A 25,000-nucleotide genomic window follows, 5' to 3' on the forward strand; every position below is an offset into this window, starting at 1 on the left:
TGTGCTGTGATTGGCTCACCCTGCTGTCCGTCAGGCATGGTGAGTATTATGGGCTGGCTGCCGCTCTGCAGGTTCCCCAGCTGAATGCTGTCAGTGAGGATGGTGATGAGCTGCTGCCTGCTGGAGTGCACCACCTGCTGGAGGGAGCCGTCCACTGCATCTGTGCTGACCAGCTCATCTGAGGACACACACACACACACACACACACACACACACACACACACACACACACACACACACACACACACACACACTTCAATTTAGTTGTAAAAGCGAAAGAAAAATCAAAGCTGTATTCACTAATATTAAAGTTGCCATGAAATTGTGACGTATCTATTGTGAAATAGCCCCGCCCTAAAAGACTGATAACTCTGCCCTAAATGTCTGATAGTACTGCACTAAAGGACAGATAGCCCCTCCTTAAAGGACAGATAGCTCCGCCTAAAAGGACTGCTAGCTCCACCCTAAAGGACTAAAAGCCCCACCCTAAAATATTGATAGCCCCGCCCTAAAGGACTAATAGCCCCGCCCTTAAGGCATTCCATGTGGCTAGAAGTGAAGAAATGTTTGGGGGGGAGGAATAAATAAAGGAATTAATACATATATTAATAAATGAATGCATAAATAAAATAATAAAATGAATGAATGGATACATGAATAAATAAATACATACATAAATAAATGAATACATGAATAAATACATAAATAAATGAATGAATAAATAAACGAATAAATAAATGAATACTTGAATAAATTAATTAATTAATACATAAATGAATGAATTAATACATAATTAAATGAATGAATAAATAAGAACATAAATAAATAAACAAATAAATAAACACATGAACAAATGAATGAATGTTGGAATGACTGACTGACAGTTAATTTATACACACAATGCTCCTGTTGTGCAGAAGACTGAAGTGTGTGTATGTGTATGTGTGTGTGTGTGTGTGTGTGTGTGTGTGTGTGTGTGTGTGTGATGCGCCGCTCTGCTTTGATGATGAACCTCAGAGACGCTGTTTGCTCAAATAAGCTCCATTTCCCTGATTGTGGATCATCTGTGTGACGTCGGCTGTGTTTCAGCAGCACAAAGGCTCATTGAGGAGAGAGTGTGTGTGTGTGTGTGTGTGTGTGTGTGTGTGTGTGTGTGTGTGTGTGTGTGTGTGTGTGTGTGTGTGTGTGTGTGTGTCTCACCGCTGGGTTTGCTGCTGTGTGCGGGCGACACCAGCTCTGCCAGATTGAGCACTCCTGCAGGCCCGATGATGAACTGCGGAGCCGCTGTGTGGATGGTCAGTGTGTCGGGACTCTCTGGGTTTGTGTTGATCTGGTTCTGCATCGCCACCTGAGACACACACACACACTCATTTACACACACACTCTACAATGCTGATATACAGCTACACTAGCTGCGTTTCCATCCACCTGTTTTCATGTGCCGTTTATAATAGCCGTTGATGGAAACACCGAGATGCAGATCAATGTAGAAAATGAGCAAGAAACACACACACACACACACACACACATAACGGAGCAGGATACACTCTTTATTCGATAAGAAACGATGTGCATAAGCTGCGCTGGACACACTTTTACTGAACAAACTCCAGCATGTGCCGCAGTACAGGTCATGTGATGTTGTTCTGAGAGGTCATGTGATGATGGAGTGTGTGTGAATGGGTAATCCAGCAGGCTGAGCACACTGTAGAGCGTCTGACATGTTGATTTGCTCATTGTTAATCGCTGTGAGCGTCTCAGCATGACTGTTATTATATTAGTAATGAGCTCCAGTGCACAGATCCCAAACACACACACACACACACACACTCACGTCCGTTTACCTGCAGGATGTGGGCCAGCTCGTGGCAGCTGTTGTCCAGGGCGATGTCCAGAGCGTTCTTGCAGAACTTGCTGAGCGCGTGAACATCGGCTCCGTATCGCAGCAGCAGCTCCACCACAGCGGTGTGTGTGTGCTCCACGGCCCAGTGCAGCGCGCTCATCTGCAGCATGTCTTTAGCGTTCACATCCGCGCCGTGCTGGAAAACACCGGCAATACCACATCTGATGACCAACGATGAACTTTACAAACACACCGAGAGGCATTTCACACTCTGAGTACGCTAATGACGTATTTACAGTGCCTACAGGACACCACCATACCCTGAGGACACCTACACTACATGACTGTGTTCTATTCCCACTTATCTCCCCTATGCCCTATTCATTTACAACATTCTAACATTCCAATTATTCAAATTAAAAGCATGAAGCTCATCTCTCTGAGGTGTAATTTGATTTGAAGCTATTTTCGATAGTTTTAGTGATCTTCATGTTCACAGTTGTGCTCCCTTCACAGTGCACTTTGAAAACATGGATGTCATTTTGAACACAGCCTCATGGCGAAAGCTGTAGGTGACCTATTATTTAAGAGCGGATTTATGTTACGTCTTGTGAAAACAATAAGCATATGTTAATGCCTTTAATGTATAGTGGGTTATGTATTAAGGATCTGTACTGTACAGGACATGGGCCTGCTGGGTAGAACATTTCTGCTGAGGTTTACATGAGCCAAATTGTAAAAGTAGACTTTAAAAAAAAACAAATATCCTATTTAATAATAATAATAATAATAATAATAAATCAGCATCATTAATATTAATGTTATTAAAGTATGATTTTTTCATTTTTAATAAATACTAAATATTACATTTCCTTTTATAAAAAATAGCCTCATTATTTATTTATTTATTTATTTATTTAAATGATCTTGTAATAGGTGTTGGCTTCTGTAAGTGATTTTATGTTTAAGAATAGAATATGTAATGTTCAACTTCTCAATATTATTAGTAAAGCAAACACAGGCCCTGTGTGCCATTCACATTCACTTCAGTTAATATGGAGAGCGAGTGCATGTTCTACCACATCTAATACTGGATTTATTTTAAATGCGTGTGCGTGTAAAACAATATAACATGCACATATAAATGATGGGGTTCTTCTCTAAAGGAGTAGTTCCTCCACCCAGTTTAGAGCATGGATCTGCGACTGGGTTTTGGGAAACAGTCGTCACTACATCACTGTTTTCCCAAACGATGCATCGTACTGATAGTTCAGCCGCCAGTTATGTGAAACGCAGCCCAGGACAGGAGAAGAGAAGGCCACCAAACGCCTGATCTGTGTTCAGGCTGTGTGACGAATCAAGTCCTTATTTCACAGGGTTAGATGATGTTCTAGAGGCACTGTACATGTATACACACACTGCTGAATTATTCGCCCTGCGGTGAGATCTTTAATCTTGTCAAATATTTCTCGAGTGCTGTACAACAGAGACTGGACATTATCACTGCATTTCCTCTAATGTTCTGTCTTCTGGAGCACATCTTATTGTTTTAATTTGGCTAAGAGTGTCTAATTTAATGATGATTATTTTAAAGGTATGTTTAGCTCATTTCAGAGTTCTGTTATTTCCATGGTGTACACTGCAGAGCAGACCACTGTTCTCCAATAACCTGCCTAATGATCCTAGTTGAGCTGCACTTTCAGCTGAAGAATACTCTCTATTATGTGCTGCCATCATGACGAAGACTAAGTAAATCAGTTATTAGAAATGAGTTTTTAAAACTGTTGAAAAGCATGTAGGAAAATATCAAAAGTATTAAATATAAAGAATCAGTAATCAGCAGAAACGATCAGACATTCTCACACCAAAGACAAGAGTATTTTACAGCACTGTCGAAAGACTAACTGCAGTTACCTGCATCCAAAATACATGCTTGTGTTTACATATATGAATATGTGTGTGTATGATTTATTTTTTGTGTACATGTAATAAATATACACACATATACATTCATGGTTATATTTGAGAAAATGTTTATTTACTATATTTAGAAATTAAATAATTATATCTAATACAAATTATATAAGCATATATGGGTAGCATGGGGCGCAGTGGTTAGCACTTTCGCCTCACAGCTAGAAGGTCGCTAGTTCGAGTCTCAGTTGGTGTTTCTGTGTGGAGTTTGCATGTTCTCCCCGTGTTGGTGTGGGTTTCCTCCGGGTGCTCCGGTTTCCCCCACAGTCCAAACACATGCGCTATAGGGGAACTGATCAACTACACTGGCCCTAGTGTATGAGTGTGTGAACGAGTGTGTATGAGTGTTTCCCAGTACTGGGTTGCAGCTGGAAGGGCATCTACTGTGTAAAACATATGCTGGATAAGTTGGCGGTTCATTCCACTGTGGCGGCCCTTGAACTAAAGACTAAGCTGAAGGAAAATGAATGAATGAATAAGTATATATGTAAATATTGTGCTTTCACAATGTTTCTACACAGTGAGCACACACACACACACACACACACACACACACACACACACACACACACACTATGTAAAAACAAACAGCTCTAGCTTAAAACTCAAATATAATACTATTGCTTTGATGCTATAATTAATAACTGTACTATATCTGATTGATAGAGGAAGGAAATGTCCACTAGTTTGAACATTTAAAGGTGATTATTGTTCATTATTTTGAAAGCAACAGAGCTGCATTTTGGTGCTCTTCATCTGAGTCTGAGCCTTTTCCAGACCCTGAACACACAATAATGACAGTCCGGTGACTCCAGCATCCGCAGCTCAACAATGCCGGCTCTGTGTGCCCGACAGCAGAAGATCAGAGGACACACTGATCACAGCAGAGATCACAGCAGCAGCATTATCATCATCATCATCATCATCCTCACTCACCTTCAGCAGCAGCTCCACGATGCGCAGGTGACCCTCAGACGCCGCCATGTGCAGGGGTGTTCGGTCCACTTTAGTGCGCGCGTCTCTGCTCACGCCGGCCCGCAACAGCACCTCCGTGGTGGAGTAATGACCGAACTGAGCCGACAGGTGCAGAGGAGACGTGCCCAGCTGCACACACACACACACACAGACACACACACACACACACTTCATCATACTGCACAGTCAGGACAATTTTAGAAAACACATGCTGTCTCACACACACACTCTTACCCAGTCGGTGGTGAACGGTGCTCCATTGGCCATCAGGATCCGCACCTCATCATCCTGACCGGCACGAGCAGCTTCCAGGAGCTTCTTCCCCAGATCCACCAGAGACATCTGCGCGCACACACACACACACACACACACAGTTTTTAGGTAAGGTAAAATCTAAATCTACAGATCCCTGTGTGAATAAGTTTTGACCCCCTAGTGTGGTTCCTCACACCTGAGCTCAGCGTCTGCAGCCGCACACACACCTGATTACTGCCACACCTGTTCACAGTCACTGAAATACCTCCTGCCTGACAAGGTGAAGTAGACCAAAAGATCCTCAAAAGATGGACATCAAAGAAATTGAGCTCTACCAGAAGGAGAAGGTCATAAAGTGCTACAGCATGAGGTCATTTGTTTATATTACAGCAGTTGTTGTGTTGCCATAGCAACTGTAGAATCACCACAACAGATCAATTACTGTGTTTCCATAGCAACTGTGGAATCACCACAACAGATCAATTACTGTAGTTGTCGTGTTACCATAGCGACTGTCGAATCACCACAGCAGATCAGATCAACAATTGCCGTAGCAACAGATTAATTCAGGTGCTGTCCTGCAGTATGGCTCAACAACACTACAGTATACACAAAACATTACTGCAGTTTTATTCTGTGTGGGCCTCAAACACTGATATGTGAAATTGAGGGTGAAAAATTGTTTATTTATGATGCACTTTCATAAATATTTATTAAATTCAAAGCGCTACTATATATACAACAACTAGGGCTGCACAATATACGGTTATTGCATCAGTATCGCAATGTGAATTTGTCACACCGTGCAGTGCAGTGTGGGGTCAGGATTAGTTGAGCAGGGGTCTGTTCTTCATACGTGGATTACTCAATTAGCTGGATTTAGTTATTGAAGATTTGACACAATCCAGGATATTTTTGTTCCTCAAAACTCATCTAAGACTTGTTGTTATAGCAACAGTTCTGATTGCTCAAAACTGCTAGGAAGCAGGCTCATTTCATTAAACAGGATTAGATGGGGTCAGTTCAAGCAAAAATAATACTAAAGTATGTACCAAATGCTGATATTTCCTTACAGCAGTTATATACAGTTGGGAAAATAGTAAATATATTTTTTTAACTATATATATATAAAGTAAACAAATATAAAACTTTTGCAATCTGCACTCGGAAATGAAAGTGCAAAGACTGCCACCTGCTGGTTCAAAGAGAAAATGTATTGATATGAACTTTCTAGATACAAACACGTACATGCACAATATTCCACTTTTTTAAGGATATTAACTTATGCTGTCATGCACGTGTTTTGACCGCTAATATACTGGTGATTTGATGCTTCAAAAAGGTTACAGACACCTTTACCTATTTAAAAATGCTTTTTTGATGCAAAATTAATTTATACAGTTATTCCTTACGCTGATTTAAAAAAATGTGAGTTGGCCTAGGCTGCTATAATAAAGAAAATCTGCTCTAAATGTAGAACTAAATGCATTAATGTGCACTGAAATACATGATGAACACTCATGACACATGATAGTGTAAAGCCTGCAGCTCACAACCAACGTGTACAGAAATTGCGTATAATATTTAACAAACCGTTTACTATGAATTTGATCTCATTTTGCTCACATGGATAAATGAATATTAATCAGATGATGTCATTACGCTGCTGTGCCGTCAGCCAATCACAGTATTGCTGATCATGATTTCGAGGATCGTATTATCTGTCCTTCACAACACACACAGCGATCTCAGATCAGTTTATCCAGACATTTTAATCTGATTCACCAACTTATTTAAAGAGCTAAATTAGCCAGAGATCAGTTATCAAGATTAACAGATTCAGGATCTGCCAAATCATCTTAGATCCTTTAAGCGAGGACCCCGGGTTCAACAGTTTAACCATAGTAAAGTGAAGTATTTATCAATTGCTTGTGTTTTAAGGTCTGTGTAAACACTTTAAGTGAGTTTAAAGCATTTGTGCACAAAGAATTATTATGTGGGCATCACAGTGGCGCAGTGGTTAGCACCATGGCCTCACAGCAGAAAGGTCGCTGGTTTGAGTCCCGGCTGGGTCAGTTGGCGTTTGTGTGTGGAGTTTGCATGTGTACAGGGGAATTGAACAACTAAATTAGCCATGGTGTGTGTGTGTGTGTGAATGAGTGTATATAGGTGTTTCCCAGTACTGGGTTGCAGCTGGAAGGGCATCCGCTATGTAAAACATGCTGGAATAGTTGGCGGTTCATTCTGCTGTGGGGCCCCTGATAAATAATGGGACTAAGCCAAAAAGAAAATAAGTGAATGATGTCTGCCGCTTTAACAGAGTGTGATGGTGTTGAACTATTTACAGGATGAAGAATATACAGCTTTATTGCAGATTATTGTATTTCTGTATCTGTATACTGATCGACTCAATCATTTGCATATTTGCTCTGTTTATCTCTGCTTGGAGTATTTTTGCACTTCCCCACAAAATCATCACAATCGATCTAAAAGTATTAATCAAATTATCTTGAAAATAAACCACAAAAATGATATTTCGCAGTGTACATGTTTTCTATAGCGTGCAGCCCTGATAACAACATGAAGACGCAACACAAACCAGAACAAGCTTACATAAAATCCCAGCAACAAGCCCAAAGTCACACCGCAATAATCAATACAGCAATAATTAAGCAGAATGATTAGAAATGACAGTGATGAGCACAAATTAAACGCTGTACTAAAGATGTGTCTAAAAACAACCTAAAGAAACTGCCCTCCTAATAACTGTGGCTAATGCACACTATAATGTAAAGTACATTTTAAAAATAGATTTTTTATTTAACAGTCGTAATCTCACTGATTAATGAGTCTTAACTACAGGCACAGTGCAGCACACATGAGCATCTCCTCATCGCTTCCTCACACTGTCATGCCTGCAAACCCTTAGTGTCTTTCTTCTGTTCAACATTACTCTGAAGAATGCTGGAAAAACACACACGGACACCCACAGCAGGAACAAAAACACTGCAGAGGTTAATGTCTGGGCGGTTCATTGCGCTGTGGCGACCCCTGATTAATAAAGGCACTCAGCTGAAGGAAATGAATGGATGAAGATGATGTCTGTTGATCCAGCAATACTCAGAATATCTGCATTAATGTTCATCATACTCTCACAGGTAAATAACGACAGAACTATATGTGTGAACTGTCCCTTTAAATCACAGTCAGTGGTCAATAATCAATAATCAGAGCATACAGATGATCAGATCCAGCGTGATGATAACAGCACTGCTCACTCATTCCCTAATGCAGACCGAACTCTAGTGCTGTTCTCCAACAGCAGTTCAGCATGAGAACATGTCATTATCAGAGACAGGCATCCCCTTCAGGATAATGGCACTATAACACACACAGTGTGCTGAGCTGCTGCTGCACTGTAATGAGCTGCAGTCTCTGTGTCGCTGCTTCAGATCGATCATGGTGATCAGCGCTGTGTTAATGAGCTTGATCAGATTGATAATCGCGTTATTCTGCAGTGGATGTACTGATGGTCTGCTGTATAACGCGCTGTGATGTACAGCAGATCTGCACTATAGTCTCCGCCGGCGAGCGTGACGCAGCGGCCCGTTAAACGCGATAAACAGGAAATCGCTGCTGTTCCGGGGGAAGAGGAAATATTAAAACCCCACAAACTTCCACATCCGGCGGACGCGATCACGAATTTATGTGCTTCTTACCGTCCGAGCAGAGCCTGCAGAACCGAATCCGCCCGAAACCGAGCTGAAAACCCCGGGATGACAATAATAGAGCGGGCACGCGCGCGGGCGTCAATGCGCGGGCACAGGCTGACAAAAAGATAAATATGATAAATAAAGTAAATAATGAGATAAACACACACACACTGCTCTAGCGAGGACCAGTTTAGTATTACTGAGTAATTCGTGTGTTTCTATTTTATGAAAAATTATATTTGTATAACTAATAGCTAACGAGTGTTGAGCGGCCGAGTGCACTGCGCATGCGCGAGTCAGCTGATCAGACACCCGATATGATCATACTCATAAAAGTACAGACGAGCTCAGAGTAATGCGAGCTTACAGAGCTGACGATAACACACACACACACACACACACACGATTCATGGGCAAGAAGCCAGCAAAACACGTTTAAACAGCCGATAAACACCGTCAGTGTGTGTTTACCTGTCTCTGTGTGTAAACAGAAATAAATGAGTGCTAAATTAATTTTAAAAAAAAGCGAAAAAATAATAATAGTATGTTCAAGACATGAGTCAAATACAGATACTAATAATAAATTATTCAAAAGTGAGCAAGTTTAAGGCTATAAAATAAGCTGTGTGTGTGTGTGTGTGTGTGAAAGTGAAACGCTGGCGCATGTGTGCGTTTAAATAAAGCTTCCGCTGTTTGAATGCAGTCACTTCCGCGTTTGATCGAGCAGTTTCAGCCTGTTTCTGTCATTATCCTGAATAAACTTCACTTCTCGGCGCTCAGCTGCGGCTCTCGGCGGATTTCGGCGTGTTTGCGGGGCAGGCGGTGTATGTGAGGTGAGTTGGAGCGCTGGGCTGCGGTCAGGCGATGATTAATAAGCAGAAATGCTGCATTATTGAGTGTGTTTGTGAATCTGATCTGTCATCAGTCTCGTGACCCTCCGGCAGCTCTGAGATCAGCTCTGATTGTTGTTGTTCTCCTCTCCTGCTTTCGCCATTACTCTGTGTGTTGACATGAGCAGTGCTGTTGACAGATCTGAGACAGACGACACGGATATAAACACCGCGATATTAGCATGATAACAGGAGGACTGAGGAGCTGTTCAGCACTATACACTCACTGACCGCTTCCCCAGAGCCTGCCATCAGCCAAAAACACAACTCATTACACACTGTTACATTTACCTATATGTATTATAGCTATTAATATTTCCCAGATGATGTTGAGCAGATTCAGGAGTTGTTCTCAGTGTTTCCTCTAATATCTGTTCTTCTGGAGAAAGTCTGATGTGTTTTATTTGGGCTAGAATAACAGCAGTGTTTAATAGTGTTAAAGTCATGTTAAGCTCAATATTATTCTCCTCTTCAGCAATATTAGTGTTGGATAGTCTCCAGAACAAACCACTGTTATACAATGACTTGCCTAATTACCCTAACTTTACCCTAATTACCCTAGTGAAGACTTTACATGTCACTGTAAGCTGAACACTAGTGTCTTGAAGAATATCTAGTCTAATATTATGTGCTGTCATCATGGAGAAGAGGAAATGTGTTGTGAAATCTGCTCTCCATTAATCAGAAATTGGGAAAAAAAACAATAATTCTGCTCATATATAAACACTCTAGGCATGTGCTGGTATAAGATTCTGACAGTATGATAACCTTGGATTAATATAAAATATATTCTTTTCAAATGTCTGGATAAAAACAACATCTTTTTCCGCTTTGAACACAGTATAGTTTATTTAGGGAAATGCTGAAATATATTCGAGCAGTGAAGATGTCGGGCTGAAAAATAATAAATCACTGACTCCTGCTGTCGACATTAGATTTCTAAATTCAGATTTCATTAATAACTATTTAATTACATCATTTAAAATGGCATGTTGCATCTCTTTTGTGCTGGAGATTCTGTTATCCTTAAATGTTAAACAGGGTATCTGCAGGCTCTTAAAAAGACTTTAATCTCAAAAACTATATTTTAGGCCTTAAAAAGTCGAAATATTGTCTTAAATCTTTTTTAAACAAGTCTTAATTTTTTTTGTTCAGGTGTACCCAATCGGGCCAACACTCATCCAATAAATAAATAATAAAACACTTTATTTAAGAAAGTACTTTTGAACTCTGTTTACCATATAAGGTTAATTATGTTCCTTACAATAACATTGGTTTAAATGTTTTCCATGTAATTACTGCTGAAGCTGACCTGGACAGACGGGTGTGCCTACATTTACTTGATTATAGTTTTTAAAACATTTAAACTTTTATTCCAAATTAGTTTTTATTCTTATTAGGAAAAGTTGATGAAAAGTGTATGGACAGCACTAGAGCTTACTTTGACAATATCTAAAATATTTTGCTCAGAATAACTGAAACATTCATTTATTTATTTCTTTTTGGCTTCGTCCCTTTATTAATCTGAGGTCGCCACAGTGGAATGAACCGCCAACTTATCTAGCATATGTTTTATGCAGCGGATGCCCTTCCAGCTGCAACCCAGTACTAGGAAACATCCACACACACCCATTCAATGGACAATATCTAGCTTACCCAATTCACCTGGAATCGCATGTGTTTGGACTGTGGGGGAAACCGGAGCACCCGGAGGAAACCCACACCAACACGGGGAGAACATGCAAACTCCACACAGAAACACCAAGAGTCTGGATATTCATTCATCATGATCTTAAAAATGTCTTGAAGTCTTAAATTTAACTTGCTGAAACCTGCAGACACTCTGCTAAAACCAAACGCAAAAGAAAATATGTATGCCAAATTAAATTAAATAATAAATGAATGCAACATAACATGCTAACAGATCATATAATTAATATAATAATATAATTAAATGGTCATATTGTCAACATTTAAATCAAATCTATTCAACACTCATTCATAGCATATATGATCCACTTGACTACTGCAGTCTTTGCTGTACACATAAATATAATTCACTTTTGTTAAAGCTACAGAGTTTATTACTGTAAATACAGTTATTTGTTATTGTTAAAGCTGCAAACATTTTAATTTCTTGTGCCCAAATAGTTTAAACATTCCATGTTTGACAATCTCTTCCCCAGTAATGGGTTGCAGCTATAAGGTCATCCGCTGCGTAAAACATATGCTGGAATAGTTGGAGGTTCATTCCGCTGTGGCGACCCCTGATTAATAGAGACTAAGCCGAAAAGAAAATGAATGAATGACAGAATCTGAACTGAAACATGCAAAGAGGGTGGGGCATACAGTAGCCCCTCCCCTTTTAAAAACCAGCCAATAGCATTGTGTATTTCTCCCAGATCTGCCAGTAAAAGTGGTTGAGCTCAAACACATTAAATAAACAGCCAATGAGAATAAGGGGCGGGGCATGTCAGACAATGGAGAGCATTTGATTGGTCAGAAGATCATGGATGATGCATTTAAGAGGACGAGACCCACTGCAGACTGGAGATGTGTACATCGTGGATATGGTCAGTTGTGGAGACTCTAGATTAGAGATATCCTGAACACTACTGATAACATCTATTCACACGGCCTTTAAATGAAAAGCTTTGGGTTAGAGCTGTGTGATCCCGCCCCGGGAAATATGGGATGTGCAATATTGTTGTTGAGTGTCGTGATGATGATATTTCTATTTAAATAAATATGCATGCTATAATCATACGACAGAGCTACGCCTGTGCATCACCATCAACAGATTCAGACATGGCAGACGGCTGCTTCACACGGCTTGTGATTATCTGTGTGTGTGTTTCTTCCTCAGTGTGTGTGTGTGTGTGTGTGAGACCTGAGGCTTCGGTGTCCAGCAGGAATATGAGCTGAAGATGCCGTCCGTGTCCAGCGGATTGAAGGATCTCTATCTGTCCACGTCACTCGGAGATCTGAACAAGAAGGCAGAAATCAAGCCGGACAAGAGCAGCACCAGACAGTGAGTGCAAACCAGCAGCTCCTGTGTCAAACGGCACTGCGCGCACACACACACACACACACACACACACGTATTACACTGTGAAATGCATCAGTCTCATTAGCATGATTGAAAATGGAAATTAATTGTAAAATCTTGAATTAATAAAACAGAATAGATGCTATAAGAATAAAACATTTATAAAATAAAAATCACTACATTCATTAATAATAATAATCTGTATGTGATGTAGAAAAATACTCAAGTGCTCTATATGATAACCACAGACTCAGAAAGGGATAGAGTAATAAATATTGTGATTAATAACAGCAGACCTCAGATCAGTGTGTGTGTGTGTGTCAGTTATGTCCAGAGCGCATGTAAGATCTTCAAGGCGGCAGAGGAGTGTCGTCTGGACCGTGATGAGGAGAGGGCGTATGTGCTGTACATGAAGTATCTGAGCGTCTATGACCTGATCAAGAAGAGGCCGGACTTCAAGCAGCAGCAGGTACAGATGCAGGACACTGGCTGGATATATCAGGGCACATCCCACCCAGATCTCTCTACACAGTAATATTCTCTCCCGGATTGCTTTACAGTAATATATTTATGCATATACACTCAACCGGCCACTTTATTAGGTACACCTCACTAGTACCAGGTCGCTTTAGCCTTCAGAACTGTCTTAATCCTTGGTGTCAGAGATTCATCAAGCTGCTGGAAATATTCCTCAGAGATTTTGCTCCATATTGTCATGATAGCATCACACAGTTGCTGCAGATTTGTCGGCTGCACATCCATGATGCCAATCTCCCGTTCCACCACATCCCAAAGCTGCTCTATTGGATTGAGCTCTGGTGACTGTGGAGGCCATTTGAGTACAGTGAACTCATCGTCATGTTCAAGAAACCAGTCTGAGATGATTGAGCTTTATGACATGCTGCGTTATCCTGCTGGAAGTAGCCATCAGAAGATGGAGACACTGTGCTCATAAAGGGATGGACATGGTCAGCAGCAATACTCAGGTAGGCTGTGGCGTTGATGCTCAATTGGTACTAATGGACCCAAAGAAAATCTCCCCCACACCATTACACCACCACCACCAGCCTGAACCGCTGATACAAGGCAGGATGATCCATGCTTTCATGTTGCTGAGGCCAAATTGTGAGCCGAGCATCTGAATGTGTGAGCAGAAATGGAGACTCATCAGAGCAGCAACGTTTCTCCAATCTTCTATTGTCCAGTTTTGGTGAGGCTGATGTCTACATGCCTAAATGCAGTGAGCTGCTGCCAAGTGATTGGCTGATTAGACATTTGTGTTAACGAGTAGTTTGACAGGTGTACCTAATAAAGTGGCCGGTAAGTGTACACTAGATTAGTCAGCACCAGACAAAACTGATCAACTAATCGAACAAACTGAAGGTCACTGTATTCTGTATATGTATGTGTGTTGGGGGAAATATTAAATACAGTTTTAATAAACAGAAAAAATAAATATTAAACACAAATTCATTCATTTTATATATATAAATATACATATATATATATATACACACACACAAACGTCTTCTAACCATCTGACTGTTTTCAGGAGTTTTTCCTGTCTATGCTCGGCCCGACCAGCTTCAAAAAGGCCATCGAGGAGGCAGAGAAACTCTCAGAGAGTCTGAAGCTGCGGTCAGTGTTACACACACACACACACACACTCTTTCTTTCTCTTTCACACACACAGTCTCTCTCTTGGTTGTGTGTCCAGCGCTGTGTTCTTCTCTCTCAGGTATGAGGAGGTGGAGGTGCGGAAGAAGCTGGAGGAGAAAGAGAGAAAAGAGGAAAAGAGTCGGAGAGAGGAGCGAACGGAGAAGAAGGATGGACGCGCGTCACCTCAGGCTAACACTGAGAGGAAGGACAGTAAGAAGGTGCCGTGATTATCATTCTGAACATTCATTTATTGAAGCCACTGGTGCATTATTCTGGAGTGTAAAGGTGCATCTGCAGCGCTGTGTAGTGAATCATTAACTGTGTGTGTGTGTGTGTGTGTTCTAGCAGGTGAAAGAGGAGCCCAATAACAGCAAGAGTGTGTGCGATAAAGGTACGGTGTGTGTGTGCGTATGCATATATGTCTACGATTATATGTGTCTGTCTTTATCATTGTGGCTTTATGCATACAGTATGTCTGAGTGTGTTTCCGTGTGTGTGTGTGTGTGTGTGTGTGTGTCCTGCAGGCAGCATCAGCGCTGAGGCTCTGTTCCGGCTGATGAAGGACTCCAGCATCAGTGTGTTGGTGATGGACGCTCGGCCCGCGCTGGACTTTCAGGAGTCTCAGATCAGCGTGCCGTCGCAAACCTGCATCAGTGTTCCAGAGGAGGCCATCAGCCCAGGGTCAGCCTCACGCCTGCACACACACACACACACACACACACACACACACACACACACACACACACACACACACACACACACACACACACACTATTTAAAAAAAACATTATTCTCTTTCCCATTGTCAGATTATTTTGCTTGTTTTAAGGAAAAACTGTTATTGTGAGCTGTAGATGAGTGTGTGTGTGTGTGTGTGTGTGTGTTCAGGGTGACGGTGAATCAGATGGAGCTGAAGCTGCCTGCAGAGTCTCTGAGTGAGTGGAAGCGGCGTGGGTTTGTGGATTATGTGGTTCTGCTGGACTGGTTCAGCTCCGTCTCTGACCTCAGGCTGGGCTCCACTCTCCAGAGTCTGAAGGACGCTCTCTATAAGGTGCTCCATACAGCAATCACAGTCAAACTCTACCCTTCAAGACTCCTTCCATACATTTAGGACCTCATCGTTAGGCCCACACGTAATCTGCGCTCGCAGAAATCCGCAGATTTTCAGCACATTATTAATTCAGTTTATTTACTTGAGTAAATGTGTAACTCTGAATTCATTCAGTTTTTAGTCAGTAATTTATTACTTCTTATTTCATATAAAAGAAGAACACAAGAGTTATTTCCCTGACCACCTCTAGACCAGCAGGAATAACGGCGATGCCTTGATTACTGCAGTAAACAAAACACCGCAAACTAAAGCAGAATCACTAATCACACTAAATATAACACTGCTGTAGAATTTAACACTTTACTCTAAAATGATTGATCAACTTCTAATACTTTAAGACTCTGCGGACCCCTGCTACTGTAATGTGTGTGTGTGTGTGTGTGTGTGTGTGTGTGTGTGCAGTGGGACAACAGCACTATCCTGCGCAGTGAGCCGCTGGTGTTGGACGGAGGATACGAGAGCTGGCTGCTGTTTTACCCCATGTACACCAGTAACGCTAAAGTGAAACCCCCCCGACAGCAGACGCCCAGCACACTGCCACAGCGTGAGTGGATATCACACACACACGGGGATCACACACTCACAGACAGATCAAACAAACACAGAAATCATATATATATATGCACACACATTCACTTACACGGGCACACACACACACACACACACACCTCCTCTGCTCACATTTTCACACTGAGAACACAGCTAGTGCTGTTTTACATCTGTCACTATGGTGACACACATGCATCTGTAGCTCCACCCTCTTCTAAAAAAAGAGCTCAATCTCATTTGCATTTAAAGCGACCAAAACACCACACTTAGGATTAAAGCCTGAAAGAGTCAGAGTTAGAAACAAATATTATCTGTGTGCTGTTTCCAGCTCAAACTCAAACACACACACACACACACACACTCTAGACACAGCATTATTTTACATCAATAGGAGCATTATAGATCTCCTTTAAAGCATCATGAGTTTTTTCAGTAGAAGAATAAATAATAAAAGTGCAGCATGTGTTTATATGAAGAGAATATCCTGTGTGCATGCTGATAGATTGCTTTAGTTCTGATCTGATCTTAGATATGCAGAAGGGCTGCACGATTGAGATCTGACATTGAGATCTTTAGTTTTGCTGCTAAATTTTACTTGACATTATCCAAATGGAGATGTTCATTCATTCAGATGGACTGGGATCATCAAGTGCTTTTCTGTGCGTCTGCATGAATTATGATAAATGACAAGCAAAAATATATAAATAAACAGTGCTGTATGGTGTTCCAGGGAGTCTGACAGGATTCATGTACAGAAATTAAACAATCAAATGTAAAAGAACACGACAAACCATCACTGAATACATGAAACTCATTAATGTCTTTATCATTCACTCTTATTAATCTGATTCTGCCATCTGACTATTACACACACACACACACACACACACACACACACACACACACACACACACACAGTGATACCAATGCTCAAACGATCTATTGTCCAGCCCTAATGTGCATCAGTATATCAGTGTATGCTGAAGAGTGCAGTGTGTTTGTGTTTTCAGTGAACTTCACGTACCCGTCTCTGGAGGAGCCCAAACCCGCGAGTGTGTGTGAAGAGCCAGCATCAGCTGCACAGATGAACGGCAAACCCCTGGAGGCAGAGCCGCCCGCAGAACCCGCTACAAACACACCACCACTCGCCCATCCCACAAACACACACACACCACCACTTGCCCAACCTACAACCACACACACACCACCACTGGCTCCATCTGCAACCACACACACACCACCACTGGCTCCATCTGCAACCACACACACACCACCGCTGGCTCCACCTGCTCACACTGAGGCTGCAGCACCGCCCACTGCCTCGCCCAGACACACACCACAGGTGAGTCTCACCTGCACACACACTACTGTCAAATGATTTAGGAGACAATGTGTAAACCCATCAGTACACACACATGACCAACTGTGACCCTCCCGAATAAACACACTTTCAGTGATGCGCACACACACACACACACACACACCTGACCTTTCCTCTGGACACAGGTGGACCGCTCCAAGAAACCGTCAGTGATTCCCCCGTCCAGCTCTAAGCTCATCAGTGATCCTGCAGTCAGCGAGGGCCCGGCGCCACCAGCAGCACACAATGGTCCCTCTGTGCCCGATCGCTCCGTCAAACCCACCACAGACCCCTCCCGAGCCCTGAGCGCGGAGCAGCGGTGGGAGATCCAGAAAGACACGCTGGACCTGATGGAGAAGGCCAAGAGAGAGCAGGAGCAGCGCAGGAGGGCCCAGGAGCAGGAGAAGCTGGAGGACAAACAGCAGGACAGGAGGAAGCTGGAGCGGCAGACGGCCGAGGAGGAGGACCTGAAGGAGACCAGCCCTGAAGACAAGAGCCGCAAAACACAGAAGGACACACCGGCGGACGCCCCGATGAAGAGCATGTCTCTGGACTCACCTGCACAGTTCAACACTGTGAGTGAACACACACACACACACACACTTTAATTTCAGCTCATCACAGTAACTGGTATAGCAGCATTCAGCTCAAACATGCATGATAGAGATGCAGGACACAACAATGATGGCACAGACCAATGCAGCAGAGGGGGTTTTAGGAAGGCACCACATTAAAATGTACTGAATTATGACCCCAAACTGGCTGTGAAAGCGGACTGAAGCAGCTTTCACAGTGGATGCGGAAAGCTCTGCGCTATGAAACCCATTCATTTCAATGGCTCATGCTGCCCAAAGGAGGTTTACTGCTCTCCAGACCAAAGCACAAGAGGAGAGTAGATGTATTTGCATCTGCTGCACAACATCCACTAGCTTGTGTGTGCTGCTAAGGTCAATATTCAGCTCATGTACACGTATACCTGTCTATGCATGAACCACAGTGTGTAAACACACGACAGGACATTGCTAAGTAGTCTACTTGTTCCTGCTGCTTTAGTAGTGCTGTTGTGTCATCATGGCAATGCTCGTAAACTTGTTTACTTCTCAAAATGTTACTGTCAGTGAAATGTGAATCATTATTTAGTTTATAGGATTAAATTTAAACATTTAATTGACATTACTTATGCATTATTTGAAAAATTCTGTGCAGAGCATTTTTGTTTTTTAGCCAAGTGCTTCCAGAATTTTCATTTTGGTGCCACTCTTTTGTTGTTCATCAATAACTGCAATGCAGTCTGAGTATGTCTACATCTAAATATAATTATAAACCGATTAATATTTAATTATAATTCTCTATAATTTCTCAGGAAAATATAAATAAACAGCACTTTTTAATGATATCACTGTAAGCTGATATTTGGGGGTACAGTAATGTGTGTGTGTGTGTGTGTGTGTGTGTGTGTGTGTGTGTGTGTGTGTGTGTGTGTGTGTTTCAGAGGGAGCCACTGACCCGAGCACACAGTGAGGAGATGGGCAGGACAGTCCCGGGGCTGCCTGATGGCTGGATGAAGGTAAGAGGTCAGAGGTCAGCCGCTGCTCTGTGGTGATGTTCAGAGCTGATACTGACTCCCGTCTGCTCCTCTGTGCAGTTTCTGGACACGGTGACGGGCACCTACAGATATTACCACTCTCCCACCAACCGCGTGCACCTGTACCCTCCTGAAGTCAGCACACCGCAGACGCCAGCCAAACACACACCGCCCGCGCAGCCGGCAGCAGACACGGAGACGGAGAAGCAGCGGCAGCGGGACCGAGAGAGAGAACAGTCCAAACTCAAGCGCTCATACTCCTCTCCAGACATCAGCCAGGAGCTCAGCGCAGAGACCAGACAGAGACCCGCTGCAGTGCCCAGCATCAACAGAGAGAACAAGTATACACACTCACACACACACACACACTCACAAGATTATAATAGCATGACCTTCTGTAATGTACATCTAATAATATCAGTAAATGATTGAGATCTACATGAATAATCACATTATCGTTATTATATGATGATCACTTTATAAACAAGTGTGTTACTGTGCAGTGTTTTCTCCATGAATGTGCCGTGCTAAAAGTGTGTGTGTGTGTGTGTGTCGCAGGCCTCTAGCTGCCAGCACATATGCGAAGGTGGAGATCACGCGTCCGTCTGCAGCAAAGATCCGCAACCTGAACCCAGTGTTTGGAGGCCAGGGGCCGCTGCTGACGGGCCTCCGCAACCTGGGGAACACCTGCTACATGAACTCCATCCTGCAGTGCCTGTGCAACACCGTGGCCATGGCGGACTACTTCAACAGGAACTACTATCAGGACGACATTAACCGGTACCACATTCACCACAGCCCAACAAACACTCGCATTCACTGTCGATCTAGGGCAGAGCCAGTGTGTGTGTAATGGTTTACCTTGCGTGCTGGTTTCAGGGCGAATATCCTGGGTCATAAGGGCGAGGTGGCGGAGGAGTTCAGCGTGGTGATGAAGGCGCTGTGGTTGGGTCAGTATAAGATGATCAGCCCGCTGGACTTTAAGGGCACCATCTGTAAGATCAACAGCCGCTTCTCCAGCTACGAGCACCAGGACTCTCAGGAGCTGCTGCTCTTCCTGATGGACGGCCTGCATGAGGATCTCAACAAGGTCACACACACACACACACACACACACAGTCCTGCTGTATGTCCGTTTACAGCCAAAAAAAGGCGTCGCTTCATATTTTGTTCTCGCACTCTGATTGGTTGCTGAATAGCCAATCAGAACACTCTGATGAATGAATGTGGTCCTCTGTTAACCCAATGAGAGGAACACACCAAACACACTAGACAGACCATCATCCATTCATTTCCTTTTCGGCTTAGTCCCTTTATTTATCAGTGGTCGCCACAGCCACCAGTACTGGGAAACACCCATTACACACACACACACTTTAGTTCAATTCCCCTATTCCCTATATATGTGTTTAGACTGTGGGGGAAACCGGAGCACCCGGAGGAAACCCACGCCAACACTGGGAGAACATGCAAACTCCACACAGAAACACCAACTGACCCAGCCGAGACTCAAACCAGAGACCTTCTTGCTTTGAGGCGATTGTGCTACCCACTGCGCCACCATGATGCCTTGCCACACAATCAATTTAATGTAAACTAACCGACACACTCTCGCTCTGCTTGTCTTCATCAGGCGGACAAGCGCAGGGGCTATAAGGAGGAGGAGATCGAGCATCTGGACGACGTGAGCGCGGCGGATCTGGCCTGGTCCAAACACAAGCAGCTGAACGAGTCCATCATCGTGGCTCTGTTTCAGGGCCAGTTCAAGTCCACGGTTCAGTGCATGAGCTGCCAGCACAAATCACGCACCTTCGAGACCTTCATGTACCTGACGCTGGAGATGACGGCCAGCAGCAAGTGCTCTCTGCAGGTCACACACACACACACTCGTTTCCCTCTTTCAAAAGTTGAGCTAACTAAAATATTCTAGTTTGGAGGATGACGTTCACTGCAGCTTCATTACCCTCATCTGTAGATATTTGTTTGACTGTGATGTCAGTATTCAGTCATCAGCAAAAATCATTCTGCTGATCGTCCAGTGTGTGTGTGTGTGTGCGTGTGTGTGCACAGGACTGTCTGAAACTGTTTCATAAAGAAGAGCGTCTGACTGACGGTAACCGCTTCTACTGCCGCCACTGTAAGACCCACCGCGACGCCATCAAGAGGATGCAGATCTGGAAGCTGCCGCCCATATTACTGGTGCACCTGAAGCGGTGAGTGTCTGCTCTCTCCTCTGCTTCAGTGTGTCAGAAAACATCATGTTCACAATGTGTGTGTGTGTGTGTGTGTTTCTCAGGTTTAAATATGAGGGCCGCTGGCGGGAGAAGCTGCAGACGCTGGTGGATTTCCCTCTGGATAATCTGGACCTGTCGCAGTACGTCATCGGACCCAAAAACAACCTGAAGAAGTACAACCTGTACGCCGTGTCTGTGAGTATCAGAACTCTGGATCCACTTGAACATGAGGACTCAGATCAGTCGAGATCAGTGTTTCTGCAATCTGACTGTGTTTAGGGAAGTTCAGTGGAGTTTTCTGTTCATTTCTCCTCTGATTGCTAGCAAAAACTTGCTTGATTTAAAACATTATGCAAATGAACAGAAATTGGTTGCGCAAAAACAAAAAAACAACATCCAACACATGCTCCGCTCATCTCATGCCACGATTTCAAGGATAAAGAGTCTGTGAATGCTGCTTTGAATAGAATAAAATGATTAAAAGCACATTAAACACACATAAATTAAGCCTTTATTTAACTAAAAAGTAACACTGAACTGCTCAGCACGCTCAAGTTAAACTAAAATGCACAACACTTGTGCCCAATGAAACTAACGTGGTGTGTTCTTTTAAATCAATGTTCATGAAGTATGTGAACCGACCGCAAATGCCTCGCCATGTGTGTCACCTGCTTTTATAACATATTAGTTTATTACAATAATTAGACTTATCTTTGCCATCGGTCTTTATCACATGCAGCCACTTTTAAACACATCCTGCGGTCCATCTCTACACAAATGTTTGGATTATTGTTGAAGGTGTTTGCCAGCACAGAAGTTCCTGGCAGAGTAGCGAGTGATAAATGTGCAGGAATCAGACAAGAGGAATATAAATTTACATTGTAGAACACATATCTGATTCTTATTCTAAGTATCTAATACTCGCCCAGTTTTATTACTTTTTTATTTTATTACAATTTGTGTTTTAGGTTTGTGGCTGTGAAGTTCAATAAGAATACACACACACACACACACGCACACATGCGCATATACATACACACATACACATACATACACACACACGCACACATACACATTCATATACACACACACACACACACACACACGCACACATACACATATACATACACACACAAACACACACACGCACACATTCACATATACATACACACACACTTACATACACACATACATACACTTGAAGTCAGAATTATTCGCCCCCTTTTCACTTTTTTTTTTTAAATATTTCCCAGATGATGTTGAACATATTGAGGAAATGTTCATAGTATGTCTGATAATATTTGTTCTTCTAGAGAAAGTCTTATTTGTTAGAATAAAAGCAGTTTTTAATTGTTTAAACAGCATTTTAAGTTCAATATTATTTGCCTCTTTAAGCTATATTGGTTTTCAATAGTCTCCAGAACAAACCATCATTATACAATAACTTGCCTAATGACCCTAACCTGCCTCGTTACCCTAATTACCCTAATGAAGCCTTTACATGTCACTTTAAGCTGTATAGAAGTGTCTTGAAGAATATCTAGTCTAATATTATTTACTGTCATCATGCTGAAGAGAAAATAAATCAGTTATTAGAGATGAGTTATTAACACTGTTATGATCAGAAATGTGCTGGAGAAATCTGCTCTCAGTTACACAGAAATTGAGGGAAAATAAACAGGGGGCGAATAATTCAGGGAGCAAATAATGCTGACTTCAAGTGTATGTATATATATATATATATATATATAAATAGGATTACATGTATAAAAGTTAACCAAAGGAATAATCGTCATTATTGATGAACATTTTGAGCACAATAATCATTTTTTTTCTGTATTCATGCAGCCCTAAGCTCCGCCTTTAGGTGTAGTAGCCAATCACTGATGGCTCTAGTTCATAGGTCTCAAACTGGATTCCTGGAGGGCCGCAGCTCTGCAGTTTTGCTCCAACCCTGATCAACTAATCAAAGTGTTCAAGACTATTTTGAACGTCTCAGTTAGTGGATCAGCTGTGTTTGAATAGAGTTGGAGTAAAGCTGCAGAGCTGCGGCCCTCCAGGACTGCAGTTTCGGACGTGTGGACTTGTCTGATGATTTTCATGGGGAGGCGCTCAGTGGAGAAGTGTGTTTAGGGCAGCTTCATTATGAGCCCTGTGTCTGATCCTCTGCAGAATCACTACGGCGGAATGGACGGCGGCCACTACACTGCCTACTGCAAGAACCCCATGAAGCAGCGCTGGTTCAAGTTTGACGATCACGAGGTCTCCGAGATCTCCAGCTCCACGGTGCGCTCGCCCGCAGCTTACATATTCTTCTACTCCTCTCTATGAAGGACAGCAACCGCTCATCACCATGGAGACTGGGTGATTGACACTTCAAATGCCACTGTGGGCGGAGCTAAAGCCTGATTTGAGGACTGGGGAATGCCTCTCTCTCTCTCTCTCTCTCTCTCAGTGGCGTCTGCAGCAGGAATGGAACTCAGACGTGTGCTCCTGCTTTCTCCACCTCACGGCTGGACTCTGTCCTGTAGACGGTCCTGTATGAGATTAGACGTCTGCATTTGCGCTCTTTAACCCCAGCTCATTAGAGCCTTCATTTATTTATATGGTGACCAAATATTGTCAGAGGTGTGCTGCCAGAACTGACGAAACCAACACAGTCGCAGAGAGAAACTCCACTGAAGGACCGCTCTGTGCTTATTTAACACACACACACTCGCGCACTACACCGCAGTGGAGATGTAGTTTTCCTGCAGCTTCGGCCCTGTCCTGTAGGCTAGGCTAGTGTTCAAGGGTCCGCTAATCACAGCAGTGCAATAAACACTCATCAGAGTCAATGACACACACTAACGTCAGGGCATTAGCATTAGCAGTCTCTGTGTACTGATACACATCTGATTGATTGAGCTGATTTATATGGAGCTCTCACACACACACACACACTCTCTCTCTCTCTTCTACACATACACTTTCTCACACACATGCAAACAAACACGCTCAGTCTCTCTCTCTCACGTACACTCTCTCTCTGTCTGTCTGTCTGTCTGTCTGTCTGTCTGTCTGTGTGTGTGTGTGTGTGTGTGTGTGTGTGTGTGTGTGTGGCATGATGTTGGGCATGGGCTTCTGATGGACTGATTCTGACTGATTCTCTCTGCTGGTTTCTCATCATATTAAGCTCATTCTTTATATCCCTGTATTAGCCTATGAATCTTATACATCAATAAATAAACCGACATAAACACCTGTGCAGTGACTCTTCTAGCTGTATCATGAACGTGTGTGTGTGTGTGTGTGTGTGTGTGTGTCTGTGTGTGTGTGTTTACCTGTTGTGTGAGCGGAGTGTGTTGATCTGCTTCGTCCCTCAGTCTGACTCTGATAAACACAAAACACTGGTTTAGCTTTCTGCCATCAGTCACACTCTCTCTCTCACACACACACACACTTCAGCACTGATCTGGGTTCAGTTTTACACTGAAAGGAGAACATCAGTATTATTATACGTTTCTCCATTGACTCGTCTAATTCCCCTAACCTGCCTTGCTACCCTAAATAAGCCTTTACATTGAAATCTAGTGTCTTGCAAAATGACGAGTAAAACATCAGACATAACTGAAATAAATAATGTTTTTAACAAGCTCTTAATTTTGCCTTTAATGAGGAAGCATCAGCCAGCATGATTTTAATGAAATATATCTTGGTATTTTTTTCAATCTTTTATTTTTATTAATACTTATATTTTAGTCAATGATAAAAAACTCTTGTAGAGGAGTGAATTGTACGTATGCTTCATACCTTCCTTTAGA

General features: G+C 42.7%; 2 protein-coding genes across 6 annotated transcripts in view; one reads left to right on the forward strand and one right to left on the reverse strand.

Annotated features, from left to right (window-relative positions):
- gabpb1 (GA binding protein transcription factor subunit beta 1) overlaps nucleotides 1-8,791 on the reverse strand; it is a 10,180-nt gene extending 1,389 nt beyond the window's left edge. The window contains 6 exon segments of the mRNA NM_001077450.1: nucleotides 20-178; nucleotides 1,201-1,348; nucleotides 1,845-2,039; nucleotides 4,754-4,921; nucleotides 5,027-5,134; nucleotides 8,767-8,791. Coding sequence (NP_001070918.1) covers nucleotides 20-178; nucleotides 1,201-1,348; nucleotides 1,845-2,039; nucleotides 4,754-4,921; nucleotides 5,027-5,134 — 778 coding nt within the window. The 5' untranslated portion in view covers nucleotides 8,767-8,791.
- A 670-nt stretch (nucleotides 8,792-9,461) lies between these two features.
- usp8 (ubiquitin specific peptidase 8) lies at nucleotides 9,462-24,436 on the forward strand. 5 transcript variants are annotated; one of them, XM_009293353.5, is made up of 19 exons: nucleotides 9,462-9,593; nucleotides 12,517-12,681; nucleotides 13,024-13,168; nucleotides 14,252-14,337; nucleotides 14,438-14,576; nucleotides 14,704-14,749; nucleotides 14,883-15,039; nucleotides 15,247-15,409; nucleotides 15,872-16,013; nucleotides 17,029-17,360; nucleotides 17,525-17,953; nucleotides 18,871-18,945; nucleotides 19,024-19,304; nucleotides 19,522-19,743; nucleotides 19,843-20,053; nucleotides 20,597-20,833; nucleotides 21,034-21,176; nucleotides 21,260-21,392; nucleotides 23,370-24,436. In XM_009293353.5, exons 2-19 carry the CDS (start codon nucleotides 12,578-12,580, stop codon nucleotides 23,526-23,528), a joined length of 3,204 nt encoding a protein of 1,067 aa, XP_009291628.1. In that variant the 5' UTR covers nucleotides 9,462-9,593; nucleotides 12,517-12,577; the 3' UTR covers nucleotides 23,529-24,436. The 5 variants fall into 5 exon arrangements, with proteins under 5 accessions (XP_009291628.1, XP_009291629.1, XP_068070963.1 ...); XM_009293354.5 differs by having other exon boundaries at nucleotides 14,707-14,749; XM_068214862.2 differs by having other exon boundaries at nucleotides 9,462-9,592; nucleotides 12,522-12,681.
- The last annotated feature ends 564 nt before the right edge of the window (nucleotides 24,437-25,000 follow it).

Source organism: Danio rerio, chromosome 18 (genome assembly GCF_049306965.1).
Source record: "Danio rerio strain Tuebingen ecotype United States chromosome 18, GRCz12tu, whole genome shotgun sequence".
Lineage (NCBI taxonomy): Eukaryota > Metazoa > Chordata > Actinopteri > Cypriniformes > Danionidae > Danio > Danio rerio.

Coding starts and splice junctions, on each gene's coding strand:
- usp8 (XM_009293353.5), top strand. CDS start 12,578: ATGCCGTCCGTGTCCAGCGGATTGAAGGATCTCTATCTGTCCACGTCA. Junction 15,040..15,246: donor GAGGAGGCCATCAGCCCAGG/GTCAGCCTCACG, acceptor GTGTGTGTTCAG/GGTGACGGTGAATCAGATGG. Junction 19,305..19,521: donor AGCATCAACAGAGAGAACAA/GTATACACACTC, acceptor TGTGTGTCGCAG/GCCTCTAGCTGCCAGCACAT.